Here is an 18513-nt window from a genome sequence, read left to right as displayed (position 1 = left end):
ATACTATCCTTTACACATATTGCCTCCTCCTTCAAACGTAAACTCCATCATCTATTTTAAACCACTTAAAATCGTACATCCCTTGGGTGTTTCTTTGGATACCCCTTTAGGTCAGGGGAACAACTAGGACGTTTCTTTGGATGCCCCTTTAGGTCAGGGGAACAACTAGGACGTTTCTTTGGATACCCCTTTAGGTCAGGGGAACAACTCGGATGTTTCTTTAAATGCCCCTTAAGGTCAGGGGAACAACTCAAAAGTTCAGATAGGGATCCTAAATAGCGCGTTTGCCCTATTTCCCAGCCACTTTACCCTAAGGACTCTCAAACAACACTAACCGGCCAGTCTTGGTGATGATCATCTCGGTCCCCAGCTCGTTGAACTTGTCCCATAATTCCTTGGTCTCCAAGTGACACGTGACGTGCCTCAACTCCTCACAGTTGCAGCGCTCCTGAAGAGCAGGGTTGGGGAATCCTCCTGGGCAGCCTGGTCCTGCACCTCCCGCACCAGAGTCGTCCCCCAGGCCACCCGTCGACGACGAGATCTCCGGTGGAGTGTCGCGGTCCCTCCGCCGGCTGTCGTCTGCAACATGAAGGAGAGTGTGAGAGCTTTGTGAAGAATAATGTGTATTTTGGGTTTTTTTGCAGTTTAGTTTGTCTTCAGGAGGAGAGAAAGCAAGGTTATTTAGATTTGGACTGGATTGGATTTTTACGATGAAGTCAATTTGTGTCAAGTTAACTATATAATATCTCGGTTTCTAACTATCATTATCAATTGAGATGGGGACGCCACCTAGGTGTGTAACCCAAATATGAGTGAAATATTAGTGTAGAGTGGAGTGAGATGATCTGTGGATGTTACTGACTAAGAACAACCAATTATACCCAGCGACATTTTTAAAAGTCCAAAGTGCAACAGTTTCGAACTAACAAAAAGATACTGGCTTTTCTCAGGATCGAACCGGCATCCTTCTAATTACGCATATCTACCAAACTACCAAAATACGTCTAAGGGGTCACAAATGATTTGAGTGATAGACACAGTTAGTTTTTCCCAATTATTTAGAGCTTGGGATATTTCTAAGCAATTACCTAGTGGGATCCGTGCCAGAGGTGTGTCTGGATTTAGTTAAATTCAACGGGCTGCTGCATTTACATAAATGAACACATCTGACAACTAAGGATGATGAGTTCTAGGGTGAAATTAATTAGATAACAATCATTATGTTTTTCCTGACAAAATTTTAACATTATATAACAAGATCAGGGTTTGAAGCTTTTCCTGACTCTTAAAAATGTTAACATAAACACATTCAAGTACCTCAGCATTTGTATCTAAAACTTCCAGATAAACTTATTTGAATACAAAATATTTAGTTTAGCTTAATTGTTTATTCTTAATTATAAAAGTGGATGTCTTTTCTATTGTAAAATAAACATTTACAGTATGTTTCGTGATTGATGACCGAGAACGTTGATGAAGAATAATTGTTTTAATCTTTTTTGTGAATTGTACCATAGACAAAAGAATTACATATTGCTATACTTGTCTGTCATACAGTATGTATTCTATTTTCCGGTCATACCATAGGACAGTGGTAGTACACGCTAAATATTTTAACTCTGGATAAATACGAAGAAATAAAAAAGCAGTTACCAACTCATCTAGGTATTACTGGTCATAAACTAAAATTAAAAATGTATATCTACACAGTACGCTTAATCCATGGTAGTCAAAAAAAGTTGTAAAACTTATTCACACAAATAGTCTAACATTTAATAACACAGTATACCTACTATTTTACTCCACAACCAACCGACTTCCTCATAATTTCTTTTAACCATTGATCTTTACAGCCCCGTATTTTCCCACGGACTACATTAACTACTAACAGTTCAGTATCATTGCCCAGCTATAAGTTAAATAGGTCCGTCCCCAAGATGGCGGCGGTATTTAGCGTTTATACAGTGAGGTGCGGCGAGCGGCACGATTATAACGTACACTGTCGATAAACCAGGGATAATTATAGTCTTCACTACCGACACCGACACGGCAACACGGCAACACGGCGGATACCATCGCACGGTCGTGTCACTGGCGACAACACGTAGAACTCGTGTTGGGGAACCGTAACGAAATTATATTTTGACAATATTTCTGATCGTTTACCATGAAGCATCATCTTTGTAAAGGCGCATTAAAATCTAGATCAAGAAGGGTTTGAAGATTGGAGATCGAGAAAGGTTTTTGTGCAGTATGAAAGTGTGAACGTTATATTTTTATTCAATAATCTTTTATATAATGTAGAGCGACGGACAACAATAGGCTAAGCCTTACCTAATAAATCAATCGATAAATTATTTCGATCGATAAGATTGTCACAACCGAAATTTACAACTCTTTACAACAGCTGATTTTTACTCCCTAGAGACTAAAATCATTTTTACTCCCTAGAGAGTAAAATGCTACTTTGGACCCGCAACGCATGCTTTAAAAACGGCTATTTTTGCTGCAGTATGACGAAAAATTTATTTTGTCTTTGAAATTAAGTATCACGTCCTGATTTAGACGGTTTTTAATATTAAAGAGAGGGATTTTTATGCAGGTTAAAATATTACTTGTGTTGGATATTGATTTTAACTATGGTATTAGTATTGGTAATAATAATCGCAATTGGAGTTAAGATTTCGTAAGAATGTTTCACCGTAAATTTGTTTAGTGTTCTCTTTTCAAACGAAGAAAAGAACCATATCAGGATTAAGGCTGCTTTAAAGATTTAAAAACCATAAAGTTTTCCCACATAAAAAATACGGTGATGAATGTTGAGACTAATTATGTTGCCAATATTAGCAAAAAACCTTAGATCAAATGAAATAATTTTAACAGGGTTTTAGAATTTTTTAAGTTAAGTACCATATCATAATTAAAACACTATATGTAAAATAAATATCGGGACAGTTTTTAGTGGTTCAAAAATGACACGTTATGCATATTGGACCTAAGGCATCGGTAGGCCTACTAGTGGAATAAATCCCAATCATAATTTAATGAATTTGACAGTACAAAATCTCTAATCATAAACATTAAAAGGTTATCTTTTATTTGAGATAAAGTACCGTTGCTTGATCAATACTGCATTAAGGATTTAAACAGCAATTTGAAATATAGCCATTGATATTGAATCCGTCAATGGTATCGGACATGGTGAAAGGAATCATAAATCAAATAATGGATTTTACATTAGGTATTTTTGACAGAATTCATTACAAAACATCTTGACGCATTAGAATAATCAAGAAGGCTTTGTAGAGCAAGAGCATCTAAAGCGTTAAAAAACCTTTTGTTTGATAGTGAACCTATTAATGGCATCATTCGCTCTTCCAAATAACCATTTCCACAGTATAATAGTAAATTATTGTTATTTGCAATCATCCGCACATATCAGGCAACTCGGCAGCCAATCAGAATACACTGAAAGGTTATCCAACTTTTTCTAACCTTTTGCTGATATTCAAACCATAAAGTTTCCACTAGTTCTACTTTGTATTGTTGACTTGAAGTTGAAGTACTCCATCTATATTACCATCTGTAGCCAGCTTTTTTTCAAGAGAACTTGTATGGATGAGACTGTCTTAAACAATGTTAATGTGTATTTTCTCTTTTGGGTTTTCGCACTACGATAGTTGGTAGGTATGCTATGGTTTACAACGATTTCCCTTTTCGGTTCGGCGTGGTGAAAAGTTAAAACTTTTTCAACAACTTCCATCAGTGAAGTATCAATAGAAAATTTCCCTTCTAAACGTGGCTTCAGTACAGCTTTGGCATGGAAAGATAATAATTTAAATACTTTGCGGTTTGATAATGTTTCTCAGACAAATGTATTTTAGACTATAGTTTCATATTGATCAGGTAGATATAGTTTAACGGTGTTTTATCTTTTGCAAAACTACAAAATTAGCATTGTTTCCTAGTTTATATACATTTACTAGATAAGACAATAAAAACTATAAATATAATGTATTATTCAATACATTACTTCATTACTTTGTTCAGCACGGTTTAAACTAAACGAGAGGTCGTCCAGTGGTCGAAACTCGACCAAAAATATCTAATGTACTCACTTATCTATTTTCACCCCACACTGTAAATAAAACATGTGATTGGAGTTTCCTCCATTTTTGTTTTGATTTTCTGTTTATATTTCGTTGTTATTTCGTAACCAGCATAGCAACGCATAAGATCCATGTTAATTTTTTCAAATTTTTAAACTCATTTTTTGTGCTTATCTTTGAGCCTATTTAAATTTATAAAGGGATTCTGCACACCTACAGGAAAATAGCTTTCCAACGGTATGCGTAGATTTTCCCTACGATGCACACGAGCTGAGAAAAAAGGTTTTAAAGAAACATGCTTGCCTATTAATATATAGATAATCAAACTTAAAATAATTCATGTGTTATAAAACTCTTCTTACATCTTAGGTTTATTCTTGTTAAATGTATTTGGGACATTAAGAGTTTGAATAGATAAAAAAACTTATGTGTAAACTTATGATTAGTTACTAATGTGTTATTTAAAAAATACTCTAAACCGTTTCTACTGCCTTGTCTAAATAATCTTTCACCCAACAATTAATTACAGTATGGTATAACGATGGTGTGTATCAGCTAGTATTATTTAATCAGCTGTCACAACAGTAATATTTCTCTAACTTTGAGCACTCACTTTGATATCTTAGTTTCTCTAGACACAGGTAACTAAGTACACGATCGACCAGCTCGCTCTAATCTTCAAGATTGCATAAGCTTCATTATTGGAGCACGGTGATTATAGACGTGGGATATAGAATGTGCTACCAGCAGCTACTAGTAGTAGGCCACCCAACAACAGCTACTAGTAGACCACCCACACTATCAATAGCCAACTGCAGTGGGTGAGAATGAATATGAAAATTTAAAAAACAAAAAAGGACCTTGTTAGGTTTTTTTACAAGATTTTTATTTGAATGTGAAACATAGAACTCGCAGTGGCGTGGACAAAGTATTGAGATAAAAACTTGGAATATCTAACATGCAGGATTTTACAAAAACATACATAATATAAGCTAATATTTTGATCCTGTTTATTTGTTATAAATACGTAAAATTTAATGATCTTAGCTGTACAACTTAGTGATATTTATTTCTTATAGCAGTCTCAGCGTAGTTCCCCCTGTATGCAGGAAGGATTAGGTAAAAAATATACAGATAAATGAAGAGGTCTATTACAAGGGGGTACAAATTATAGGATGGGACACGACCAAATGTGCTACACAAATTTAAGAAACAAGTGAAGTTAGTTATTCAATTAAAAATCTATTGTTTACACAAAATTATTAACTTAATTTGTTAAGCTACATGAAATCGACTACGGTGTAAGACTTAAAATTATAAAATAATACACAAGTTTACATTCATCTATTTTCCTTAAAAAATATAGGACCCTTAGTAAATTAAGCAAAATATCTATCTATACATTACATTCAAATTATCAAAGGATCTATCCGTCTAGTGGGCTTAGTAATGCAATTGATTTTTTTTATCTGAGTGCATCGCCGTAAAATTCAATAATGCCCGTGCTGCAGCAAACCTGCAGACTAAGAATATTTCCTGAATTGATTTACAATTAAATCTATTTAATTTATCTATTTATGTTTGCTGTTACAGGGAGGCGAATAAGGAGTGTTTTAGTAAAATATTAATAGCTCAGTATAAAATAAATAGATTCGCCAAGTTTCATAAAAAAAACTACAACATTTTACAATACTTTCTATGAGAATATCATGACAAATTTTAATTTGCAATATTTGGAATATTCTCCGTAAGTTAATTGTTAATCAAAGCTTAACATGCCGTACTTAATAATTTAAGCGTCTCGTATGTGTAATATAGGTATATTATATATATTATTTCCTTTAATCATTTAGGCTTTCCAGCGTCCACAAATAAATATAACCCACAACTATACAGTATAACAACTTATATTATACTCAGCGTTACAGCTTCTGTTGTTGAATTTAATTTTAGATTGAACAACTAATTTAGACTTCCATCTAGCAAAATTACCTTAAAAAAATATCGGCGCATAATACATTTTTATTTAGTGTTCTAAATGTATGCATATATATATATATTTTATATTACAGATGGATTATCATCAAAGCCATGTAGTGAATTTTACAAGTGTAATTTATTTTTAATATTGAACAACTGAATTAATAAAATTATGTAATTTTTATAGTGGTCTTATAATCGGAATACTATACAAATAGTGTGCTAGCTCTAAAATACTACAACTTATACTTTTTTTATACTTATGGTTTTTTTTTCATAATGATTAGGTGTAGACTATTTTATTTGGTGCGTTGGCACGTTATGTTGAAAATAAAATAAAATAATTATGTTAAAAATGAATAAAGAATAAATATGTTGAAGGCCTGAAACATAATTAATTGCTGTTCTAATAATTAATTTTAGACGAACTTTCCTTTCCAGTAATACTATCCCTACTAAAATCAGCCCAATTGAATTTATATATGTATTCATGCATCTACAATTTATTTCATATATGGAAAATTCACATAAACCAGTAATAACTTTTATAACAGTAATAGGGTGTACATTGATATATTGTCTAACATTTGGTGGCTATTCTACTGTATCTATATACATCGATGGAAATATGTATGCTAAAAATACTGTAGTGACAGAATGTTATTATTTTCATTGTATTTCACCTTATAAAAATTTAAATAAAATTACAAAAAAATTGTAACTTCCAAAATGGTATGACTTATTACATTTCATAAACTTTACGGGTTTTTTTACTTTTTTTCAATATATTTTTTTTTACTTTTTCAATGCGTATATAACAAACACTAGACCACAAGGCTAAAACAGGCAGGCTAAGATCCATAAAAAGCAAAGAAGTGATATATTGCACTTTACCCACTTATTCGGGGCAGAATAAATGCTTCATTAGATTCATTAAGCTCTTGCATGTTTTCTTATCAGGTGGTCATAAAGGAAGTGGAACAGAACGAACACAAGATCAGATGTTTATGAACAAACTTCTTGCGAGGCGACTTTTCTTATTTACTCTGTTGAAAAGTGGGTCGCATAAATTAAAAGTTTAAATGTTATTTGTCAAGGTTCGACTTGGCATTTCCTATTCCATTGCTTTAGTTTGAGATAGGGGTTAAAGTATATGTTTAAATGATCAAACTACATTTTTAAATGAAAAAAAAAATTCTGTACTGTATGCGATAGTTTATTATTTTTGTAGAAGGGAGTGCCCGTTCTATAAAACCTTTTAACTTGTATATTGGAAAATTTTGAATTGTGTAAATGAAATGACGTTTTATTATAGACATAGCTGTAGATTTATTATGAACCTTTAAACATCGACGGCTCCGGACCGATAAGAAATTAGATACGCGTTAACCTTTTTTATTTAAGATTCAGCTGTTTATGAATAGAAAACTTGAATATGTATCATGTACCTCATACTTAAAAAGCTTAATTAATTTTTAATTTTTTTAAATTTGTATTTAAGAGATTACTGTATTTTAGTTTTTAAATGGTAGATTCTAGTAGCCTACTGTAGACAGAAGAGGTTTATATATATCATAAAATACTGGTAGTAACGATTCAAATAAACCAACAAACCAAGAGAGTAAGTACGTTGATTTATTTGTACACAATACATATGCTGCTAAAAATTCAAAATGTACTTAAACAATTAAATACAGAAAGTGAAACAGTAATTTGAATAAATTGGTGTTTAATAATGATGATAGAGTGAATATATGAAAAAAAAAATACTGAAAAAGCTGTAACTATGAATATTTCCCTGATCATTGGGCTTTGAATAAATGATCCTGACTAATGAAACAGCTGATCTTAGGCAGTAACAAATCTACACAGATCATCTCACACCATTCTACACTCATCCTTCACTCATATTTGGGTTAAAATACACACCTATGTGGCATATCGATCTCATCAATTATAATGAAAATTGATACTATGAATAATAATACAATGATAAAGAATTAAAAAAAACGGTATTCTTTTGGTTCATCTAAGAAGGCTGATTAAAACATTTTGTTTAGCATTCGTTCAAAATTCCTTACATTCCATTGCAAATATTACTTTTTCAAAAATGTACCGCTACATTTCAAAGAATTATACAATGACCGAATATTTTGTGAAAGATTTAGTAAACTACAACTTTATAACAATAGTATTATAACGATATAACAATTAGTAGGCCTATGTTTGTCACTCGAAATCGAGCAAAATTTAGTTTAGTCAATCGACCGCCCAATTTTTGTATTATTTTAGAAGATTAGCTTTGACATTTTCAGGTTTCACATTGTTCAACAAACATATGTTGTTTGTGCAGGTTCTGTGATCTGTGGTAGAGCCGGGCTTCTGACAACAAACATCGTAGTTCCGCTCGCCGCCGCAGCTACCGCGAGCGCAGCACTGTACGCGTGTGGCAACTCTGCTGAACTACTTGTCTGGTTTCAAAAGATTGGTTTTTTATATATACAGTATATGTGGAAATTTGTAAATATTCGTACTTTCTTGTTTGAATTTACTATTTTAATGTTTTACTTTTGGAAATTCCTTGATAAACAAATATGACAACATACTGGTGCATATGATATTAGTTTTAAACTGATAGTTTTTTCATAAATAGTTATAGCTTAGTTTTGCAGTACTGTAAGTACATGACTAAGAATAATTATATACACTTTTTATCTTACACTTGATTGTAAAAAACTTTTGGCCACATTGAGCAATACACTATGTAGAGCTTGGTTTTTGTGGTTTAAATGTAATGATAACATCATTACATCTACAGACTAAGGACTGTATCTTATTTAGTTTTATGCCAGAAGTGATGTATTTTAGCTTAATATTCATACAATAATTGTTGGAATATTGTGTGCATTGTATTTTTTTATCAAACATATAGTGTAAAGGCCGCAAGTGAGTTACATGTATACAATTTGTACAGTGATAAAATGTATCCACGTAGACCTATGGGTATTAAATTGCAATTATCTTAATCATATATGCCATATTGGATAATGAGAGCATTAATTTATAAACTCAAATTTAATAATAATGATCAATCGTGTAAATTTAAAGATTATTGATTTATCTTTAGATTACAATTTTAGTTAAAATTCAAACTACTTGCAAGCAATACAATTACTGGAGTGGTTTAAATGCGTTTGTCTATTTAAAGTATCGTGGTTATACTATTATACAATATGCAGCGGAACTCTTTGGAAATAAAAATATTGCTGCATTATCTTTATTATCTTTATTGTTTTTTTTTTTTTTATTATTATTATAAATGGATGTTGTTGCACTTTTTTAATGAATATTATGGCCATGCCCCATATCATTTGAAACGATGATGTTAAAAGACAATGTGATTTATATACAGTTAAAACGAATATTTATGATCAAGTTTTCTAAATTTAAAAGTTGTCAACATTTTAAGGTTTATGCTTCTATGAATTCCCGGTAGGCTTTACCTGGTATGATGACATTAACAGTGTATGTGCTATGGCACTAGTTAACCTTTTTTTAATTTTGCCTAATAGTTTTTCATAGACACACACGTGTTTATTAAATGTATAAACTCAATTATTAAATGTATATAACAATTATTATTAAATGTATATAACAATTATTATTAAATGTATATAAGTACGTAAATTATGAGTTAAAATTAACAACGACAAGATTCCAGCTTTATCCATCTCATCGTGAGAGTTTTATTTACTTAACCAAACGTATACATTTAGAATTAGTAACTTACTCCAATGAGTTGCAAGAGATCCATTGACAATACTGTTATGTATACAATAACATAAAGCCTATCCTATGTATACAACAGAATAACATATAACATGCTCTCTACACGTGGTCTGACGAGTGTCAAACTATGGTATATTGTTTTGACATCTTCTAGGTACTGTGCTGTAAAAAAAAAATGTTCACTTTCATTGTTGTGTAATGGATATTCAAGAGGTTCTTACTAGATTAATTTAATTTAAGACGTCTTTATGAATATCCTTCATCACTTCTTATCAATTACCCTTGACTTAACATGTTGATCTTATCACTTCTATGGTTAACACTAGTATAATTTAGTTTCAGACGTACAATGTTCAAGAAGGTCTTACTAGTTTAATTTCTTTATCCTTCCTCACTTCTTATCAATTATACTTGACTTAACATGTTTATCTTATCACTTCTGTGGTTAACGAATATCCTTCCTCACTTTGATAGCCTAGTTGTACAATATTCAAGAAGTTCTTACTAGTTTAATTTAATTAAATTTAAGAAGTCTTTATGAATCTCTGTCCTCACTTCTTATCAATTACACATGTTGATCTTATCACTTCTGTGGTTAATATTAGTTTAATTTAATTTAAGAAGTCTTTGAATATCCTTTCTCACTTCCTAATTACCTGATAATTACTTAGCATGTTGATTTATCACTTCTATGGTATTATGATTGTCATTCCTTTTAGAATACTTATCACATTTCTAAAGCATCTTCCCGATGATTTCCCAGGTAACTTATTCATAGTTTACCTGGAGACGAGTCCTCCTTCCTGGAACTCCTCTTGGTCCTCGGTCTGTCCTGTCTTGCCATGATCGCGGCGATGGAGAAGTCTGTGGCTCCTGGCCTCAGAGAACACTCGTCCATCATCCTTCCATGTCTCCACACGCCACTCACACACGCGGCCACGCTCGGCGGCAAACTGCTGCCATTTTTCCACACTCCGCTCGGATTAGAAAAGTTACGGGATCGCGAGGGGGGATCAATCCGATGACAGGGGGGGAGGTAGGGAGGAGCTTCGCGATCAAATCCTTCCGCCACACTCACCGAAGACTTTATGACAACGCTATTGTTAATTTCCTCCTTGATTTCGGCTTGACCGCCGCGGCCGGCTATTGGAAAGCGCGCCTCGTATTGGTGGTTGATGAGGGGTTTTTTATTGGCGGGCGGGCCGGCCCCTCCCCCTTGGTGGGGGGGGAGCGTGCTGCACCGCTCCTTGGAGCTCTACCTTGTGTACCGTCTTGTTTCTCGAGATGTATAAACACTTGGTGATTAGCAGATAAAATTAACGAGTAAACAATTGAGTAAAATGTGGTTTGTGTAGAAAAAGTGTGTAAAAGCTAATTTATGGCTATGAATGTTATAAATAATTTATTCTGTTGGATTTTATTTAAAAAAAATACTGTATGTACCTTTTTTGAACAAAAAGGTACCTTGAAAGAGAGAAAACCTTTAATTATACCGATATTCTTTTAATTGTGCAAATTTAAAAAGTTCGGAAAGGCAAAGGAAAAATATAACATTATAAATTAATAGATTTGGTCCAAATCCTTATAGCCTAGAAAATTATTGTTTTTCCACACAATTCTAACGTTATAGTTTTCGTTCTTATAATATTTAAAAGTTGTTGCACTTTAAACTAACTAAAGATCCAGAAATGGCTTATTTTTTTAATAGTATAAAAAATGTAACATAATTGATGGGTTTTATCCACAAACTTTATGCTCTCCTACTGCAGGTTGCCCTAACCCAAAATCGAAGAACATTCTACCATTGACTATGAATGATTCTACTCAACAAAAATTGAGTTAAGTACTATTAGGCCTACGATAAGAATACAATGATCAGAGTTTTATATTTTTACTAATAATAAACTCATACATACAATGCGTTCTTAAAGCTATATTAGATATATAATTAGACGGAAAAATGAATGGTGATCAATGAATGGTATGATATCAAATTAATAACCAAACAATATTAAATTGGTCGATTTTCATTGTATCGTCGGTATCATGTATTTGGCATACCCAAGAAAAATCTAAATATTTTTTTAATGTATGTTGAATAAAATTTTTTTTAAAGACAAGTTTGTTCCAAGTGCCAGCGTTTGTTCTTTTTACTCGTAAGAATGTCACTCCTTTTTAACACTTTACCAAAATTTGTTTATTATTTAAATAAGTTGAAAATTTACCTAATTACTCGTATTTATTTTACCTATTAGCTTGCTATCAATTATAATTTGTAGATTCTTGTTTAGATCAAACGTTCTGTTATTATGTTTTATGTGTGTTTATTTCATATTATTTTTACCCTACTGCCTCAACATTTTACTTTATACTTTGACTTTAATTATTTATTTCTGTTGGAAAATATGTTTTTTAAATATTGTATTCTCCATGTCTATTATATTATTCAGTAATCTAACTAATATTATAAATGTGAAAGTTTGTGTGTTTGTTTGTTTGTTTGAAGTTCAATCACGCATTAACTACTGGACGGATTGGGCTGCAATTTGGCATGATGATAGCTCACATTCCCGATTAACATATAGGCATATTCTTATTTTAATAATCCTTTCGGGCTCCAACCCAGAGGCTCTGTAGTTCCCCATGTTAACCTTATGAGTATTCATATTAAAAGGGAAGTAAAGAATTTAGTCGGCTGTTTCAACAAAAAAAATTGGTTCTACGATATGCAAAAGCATTAAAAAGTTATAAGATTAACCAACAGGGTGCAGTACTATTATTTTTTTGGATTTGTGAAAACAGCTAATTTGAACTGGAAATGAAAACTGCCAAATTAGGATTGTTTTACAGTTATGTTTAAGTTTTTAATTTTATGAATAATTTCTGATACTTTGCGAATTTTTTATAATTTATTGTCTCTATTGTTAAGGTTAAGTGGTAGAAAATTATGGCTATGGTAGATGTGTAATACTTTAGTATACCATAAATTAAAGAAGCAAATTTTATCAGACCGTGTCCTCCCCTATTGAAAACGCAAAGCTTGAGTAAATCTGCAAAGAGCATTCCATACGAATATGCCAACCCCGTACGAAGGACGGGTACTCTGCTAGTTTATTGATATTTCATAATTTTAATGTATCCTTTGCATTCAAACTATTGTTTTTCCTACTTGAATCCAATCTGTAATATCTACTATTTACTGTAATTAAACGATAAAAGTGCAATAACATTGTTCCTGAAAAAAGTGACTGATTTTCTCAGTCACATAATCCAAGGAATTTTAATAATTCTTATCCAATAACTACAATAGTACTCCCTACGTTATCACATTGCAATGCCTTGGATACAGTACGTGCTGATTTTTATACTAAAAGCTAAAGTCTTTTAAAGGACGTAACGAATAAAATCAACAAAATATTTAATTATTTCGCAACCATTATCTCCCATAGGATTCTTATCTTACACTAACACTTGAACTTTTGACAATTTGAAGACGTTCTTTTCTTACCACTCTTTGTTTAAAAAATATACCGGATGTCCCAAAAAGAATGGATCAAAAATAAACTTGCATAAATACTTTATTATTAAAGATAAAAAGATAACTTTATATAAACTTTTTCCTTAACTTCATAAGTTTTTCCAACCATTGTTTCACCGCCCTCTACATGTTCTCCGCTATTTAGTCAAAGAAAGTCAAGTCAATGTTCCAGCTCTGGCTGCACATTGTGGTGTATTTTTTCCAAGGCTTCCCTTATCTTTGCTTTAAATTGATCTATAATTGAGATGAATTAGCGATAGACACACTTGGTCTTTCACAAACCCCCAAGACAAAATTCAAACCCCGGATTTTATCTTTATAAGCCATCCAATACCGTGCTTTCAACTGAAACTATATTTATTATATTAACTAGCTGTAACCACGGGCTTTGTCCCGTTTAACTTCATAAGTATTCGCATGGCTCAATCACGTCCCGGTTGAAGTTCGTTCGCTACGCTCACTCACCTTTAGGTTGGAGCTCGTTCGCTGCGCTCACTTGTTTTCAGGTTAGCTCGTTCGCTACGCTAACTCGCCTCCAGGTTGATGTTCGTTCGCTACGCTCACTCACCTTTTGATTGCAAATTAGCTGTTGTCATAAATTTTAAAAAGTCATCCCATTTATTGTTTATAATACTTTGATAAAGTTCTTTATTTTTTAATATTTAACATTGGAGAATTTAAACGTTGTTAAGTGCACAGGTGTGCTGCGATTGGGGTTTAATACATTTGGACTTATTCAAAAGTAAAATAGTTTTCTGTGCTGCACTCTGTAGAAACACTGTGGCACTATTTCAAATCATGACTAATGCTAATACAGAATGTTGTAATTATTCGAACCTACAAAACAGTTGGTAAAAGTAAACATCTGCTTTTAAATTATATTTATTTGTAAACATTGTAGATCAAAAAGTCTGACATTGGCCCACTTAAAACCCTCTGGGGTAGAGCCCTTTTGACAGATCTGCACCAAACTTCACTCGAACCATCCTTGAAAGATGCTTAATAATGCCTGAAAGTTGCATTACAATCTGTCGAGCGGTTTCGGAGTCCATAACGTATATACATACACACACACACACATACATAGTTCCTCTTTTATAGATATAGATAATTGAAACAGACTACTGTACTACAATGGAACAGCTGATTTCTGTTGAAGGGAACCGAAAGAAACTCTAAGATATCAGCTTTAAAATTAGCCATAGTTGACTTTACTAGGACCTTTGGTAACACGTATATTGAGCTGTAGATTTGTATAATGTATGTGCATGTTTATTTCCATTTGATATTGAAAAGGTATAGTTGTAATATTTAAGTTGCAATTTAATCACAGGATAGGTAATGTGGTCAAATTGCCTGTTTGGATAAATAATTGTTCAATTAATTTACATATTGATTGCGCTCGATTCCAAAACCATTGACAGTATGTTAAACCATTGTTAAACACCCACACTACCTTTAAGACATAATCGCACACCAAGTGCATATTTTAGGCTTGAGTATGTTGCAAATATGAAAATGGTCAATTTTGTAAAGTTAAAGCTATTCTGAGTGCTACACCCTACTAGAGATCAGTGGATGACCACTTTAGTGTCAGTAGTGGAGGGAGGGGAAGTTCTAAATACGCTAAGGGGAGGTTTTGACAGACCAAGAGGGTGACGAATCAACAGTCTCCGCTTCCAAAACTAACAAGCTCAACTCAAAATAAACAAGAACCCGTCAAAACAGGACAACGGTAGCGGGTCGTCGAGTTGACGAATGTAAGAGTTCTGGGCTTCAAAAGCCTAGTTTGTATTTTGTTTATTTATTCATAGTGAGCATATTTTTGCAACAAAGTTGTTCTAGTGAATTTCCCATAGTGAATAAGATATTTTCACAGATCTCATGGTAAGACCTAGACCCGCTACCAATTTATTTTTACGTTTCAATATTCCCAAAAGCCAAAAACCCTACATATAGATACAGTTTGGTGTGTCCATTACTTATAATAATGGAATTCGCTGTTTTAAAAGTCGGAACGCATCTAATCTCAAACACTAAGCTATTAATATTTTACCAAAAACGCACAATATCACCATTTCTGTAACAGGAAACATTGGTGTTATTTAAATAGATTTAATTGAAAATGCAATCAGGTAATAGGAATTTTTTACTCTGCAGGTTTGCTGCAGCGGGGGCATTTTGTCCAAGACTTGCAAATTTAAGAGATGTAATTATCTTAGGTACAGAGTTAATATTTGTTAATTTTTTTTCTCCTTCCAAAGCTTTACAAGACGGTTTATATATACTTTATCTACTTTATACAGGTTGTCTAAATTACCCCACACTAGCTGTTCATACCGTCTGTCATTCGCATGGTTGTAATCCAAAAAATAAAGCGAAATAGAAATAATAAACAATTTATTTTGTATCAAACTTTACTTTGAAGTTACCAAAAATGTAAATCTTCCGTAGGAATAAAATCTTTAATTGCATGAAATGGTTGCAATACTTGATAAAAGAAATACATGGTAAAAATAAGCCAATTGAGTTTAGTCTATCTGCCCTTAGTATAATTGTTTGGCTTTATTGGATTAATAGTAACTTATACATATACCCACAGTGGCAAATATGGTATCTTAGTAGTTTACCAAACCATAAATTCGGACATGATTTCGGATCACGACAAATTATAAAGCAAGTCCTACTGAATTAATTCTCTGGCTAGTGAATATCGTACTTTTTCAATTCATCAGGTTCCTATATGGAGAAATTGAAGCAGGCTACTAATCAATAATCAAAAATAGGACATCATTCAATTTTGAAATCAAATCTATAAATATTTTCACCACTGCTATTTTAAGAATACAAAGACCCAGCGATTAAGCAGAAAATTTCTTTTTTTTAACGTAAATACAATTTTACAATATTCGACATGGTATTAGTCAAATATACAAAACACCTTTTTTACCCTACTTGGTTTAACCACAACAAAAACATAAGAGTTTATGATAACTATCTGTTACCCACGGGCTTCTGCCCGTTTGACTTCATAAGTATTAATGAAACTATTGATTGGTTAAGTTAAGCTGAAATTAACAAAACAGAATACAGTAATACAAACAAATAATCGAACCTGATTTTAATAAGGTAATAAATTGAAAGAATAACATACAAATAAATACAGCTAACGTTTTAACATTAGGTATATGGAAAGTTCCCTTTAGAAAGAAATTAAGATCTTAAAGGGAAATTTATGAAATAATGGATAGTTTTGCGCAAAGTTTCTCGTCATGACGAACATTTGAAGTATATGGTTTATGGTGGTGTGACTTGTAGTTTTCTCAAAAGTGCATGCGTACTTTGGGATTTATATATGGATGACATGATTGAGTAACAACGAATGTTCCTGTGAAAAATTATTAACCGATCACAATAATAAGACAAACACGAGAAAAAATCTAAAAAAATCTTAAAAATTATTAAAAAATAATTCATTGTTGGGGATAACAAATCATTACAGAGAGAAAACCGGAAAATGTGACAGAAAAAACAAATAAACATAACTACCTAGTTAACTAGATACATAATTGATTCTAGTAACATTCGGTTGAAACTTGTGTTATTTTCTTATTCCCTGGAGTGTGGAGTGAAAATTAGCTTGGGAGTTGTTCCAGTGGAGGCAGGCCAAGTGGTAAAATCTGAATCAGCTGTAAACCAGCATTTATGTCCATCTTGCATTACTGTTGCTATTTTAAACTCTGATTCAACTCTGGTTTAACTTACATTACGATCTCTTTGTTAAGTTCTTGTAAAAGTTTACAAGACTATTTATGGATTTCATTTTGTAAGGGTTATTTTCAGTTTATGGTTTGGGGGGAATATTCAGAATCGTCATGTCAGTATAAAAAATATTTTAAAGAATGTAAAACTACTTATTTACATTGTAAAAAGGGGAAAAACTGATATCAAGAAGAAAAGTTATACAGTATCTCAGTTATTATTTGTCCTAACGAATGTGGTAAGTATGGTTGGAACTTGCATAGTTTAAAATCGTATGTATCCTGCAGTTATTTTGTAAAATTTGTGTGGGATTTGGAATCAAATATTTAAAATAGCCACAGTTTTTAAACGGTTCTAAAGTGTTTACTCATGTTTTGCAAAAAGATAAATTAACTTGGACCTTATGGGTTGCCATGATGGTGACGAAATAACAACGCAATATAAACAGAAAATCAAAACAAATGGAAGAAATTCCAATCACATGTTTTATTTACAGCGTAGGATGAAAATAGTGAAGTCTGTACATCCATAGACAAAAAGAATTTAATACTTTTTGTCTATGGTACATCACATATTTTTGGTCAAGTTTTTGACTACTGGTCGACCTCTAGTTTATTTTAATCGCGATTTTAGTATACAATTCAACATACAACTACAAAAGAAATTCCCCGGAACAACAAAGTCAACATTATGAAATTTAATTAAAACAGACGAATGTTTACAAACACGAAAAGTTGGAAATCTTGAGAACCAAAATGTAACTGAGCTGTCAAAATAATTCAACACTGCCGTCCTAATGAAGAGGGAGCCTCCAGTTAATTAAATCGACTTCTTTATCGACCAATAAACATGTAGTTATTACCGCAAACGGTGAAGTCTGTAGGTAGCAGCGAACCTACTAATGGCCTCCATATTAATCTAATTATTGCATGCAAATAATGAGAACTAGCGAGGTTAATTGTGTAATTAAAATATTAACAGGTTCTCCAGTAATGAGGTGCAGTAAGTGACGTCTTATCTGGGATCTGTTGGTACAACGTAGTCGTGATGAATGGGTAAAACACCCCTGTCTCAGCAAACCTGCACACTAATTGAGTCTCCTGTGTTGTAGCTGTAGGTGGAATTCTGTTTAGGATGGATCTGAAGATGGTAAGTGGAATAGTTATTGAATAAGTAACTCATCGATTTAGGTAGACAGATTAAACATGAAATTAGAGAAAAGGGGTAGGAATTACTGATTAAATGAAAATATATCCATAATAGTTTATCTTTGACAAATATAATATATCATTAAAATATCAGTTGATAAATTTATATTATTTATATTGTCACTGT

The 18513-nt window shown here is 32.4% G+C and overlaps 1 protein-coding gene across 1 annotated transcript in view; it reads right to left on the bottom strand.

Annotated features, from left to right (window-relative positions):
* The window catches only part of LOC129000929 (T-box transcription factor TBX20-like), a 55105-nt gene extending 44326 nt beyond the window's left edge, over positions 1-10779 (bottom strand). Inside the window, exons 1-2 of the mRNA XM_054428014.1 lie at positions 10662-10779; positions 336-579 (exon numbers count right to left, since the gene is read on the bottom strand). Of these exons, the coding sequence (XP_054283989.1) occupies positions 336-579; positions 10662-10779 (362 nt within the window). The remainder of the gene's footprint in view (positions 1-335; positions 580-10661) is intronic.
* Positions 10780-18513: the final 7734 nt, after the last annotated feature.

The sequence above is a fragment of the Macrosteles quadrilineatus genome, unplaced genomic scaffold (assembly GCF_028750875.1).
Source record: "Macrosteles quadrilineatus isolate MER2022 unplaced genomic scaffold, UCM_ALF_1.0 Scaffold_8__2_contigs__length_117827958, whole genome shotgun sequence".
NCBI classification, from domain to species: Eukaryota; Metazoa; Arthropoda; class Insecta; order Hemiptera; family Cicadellidae; genus Macrosteles; species Macrosteles quadrilineatus.
This window is presented reverse-complemented; position numbering and strand designations above follow the sequence as displayed.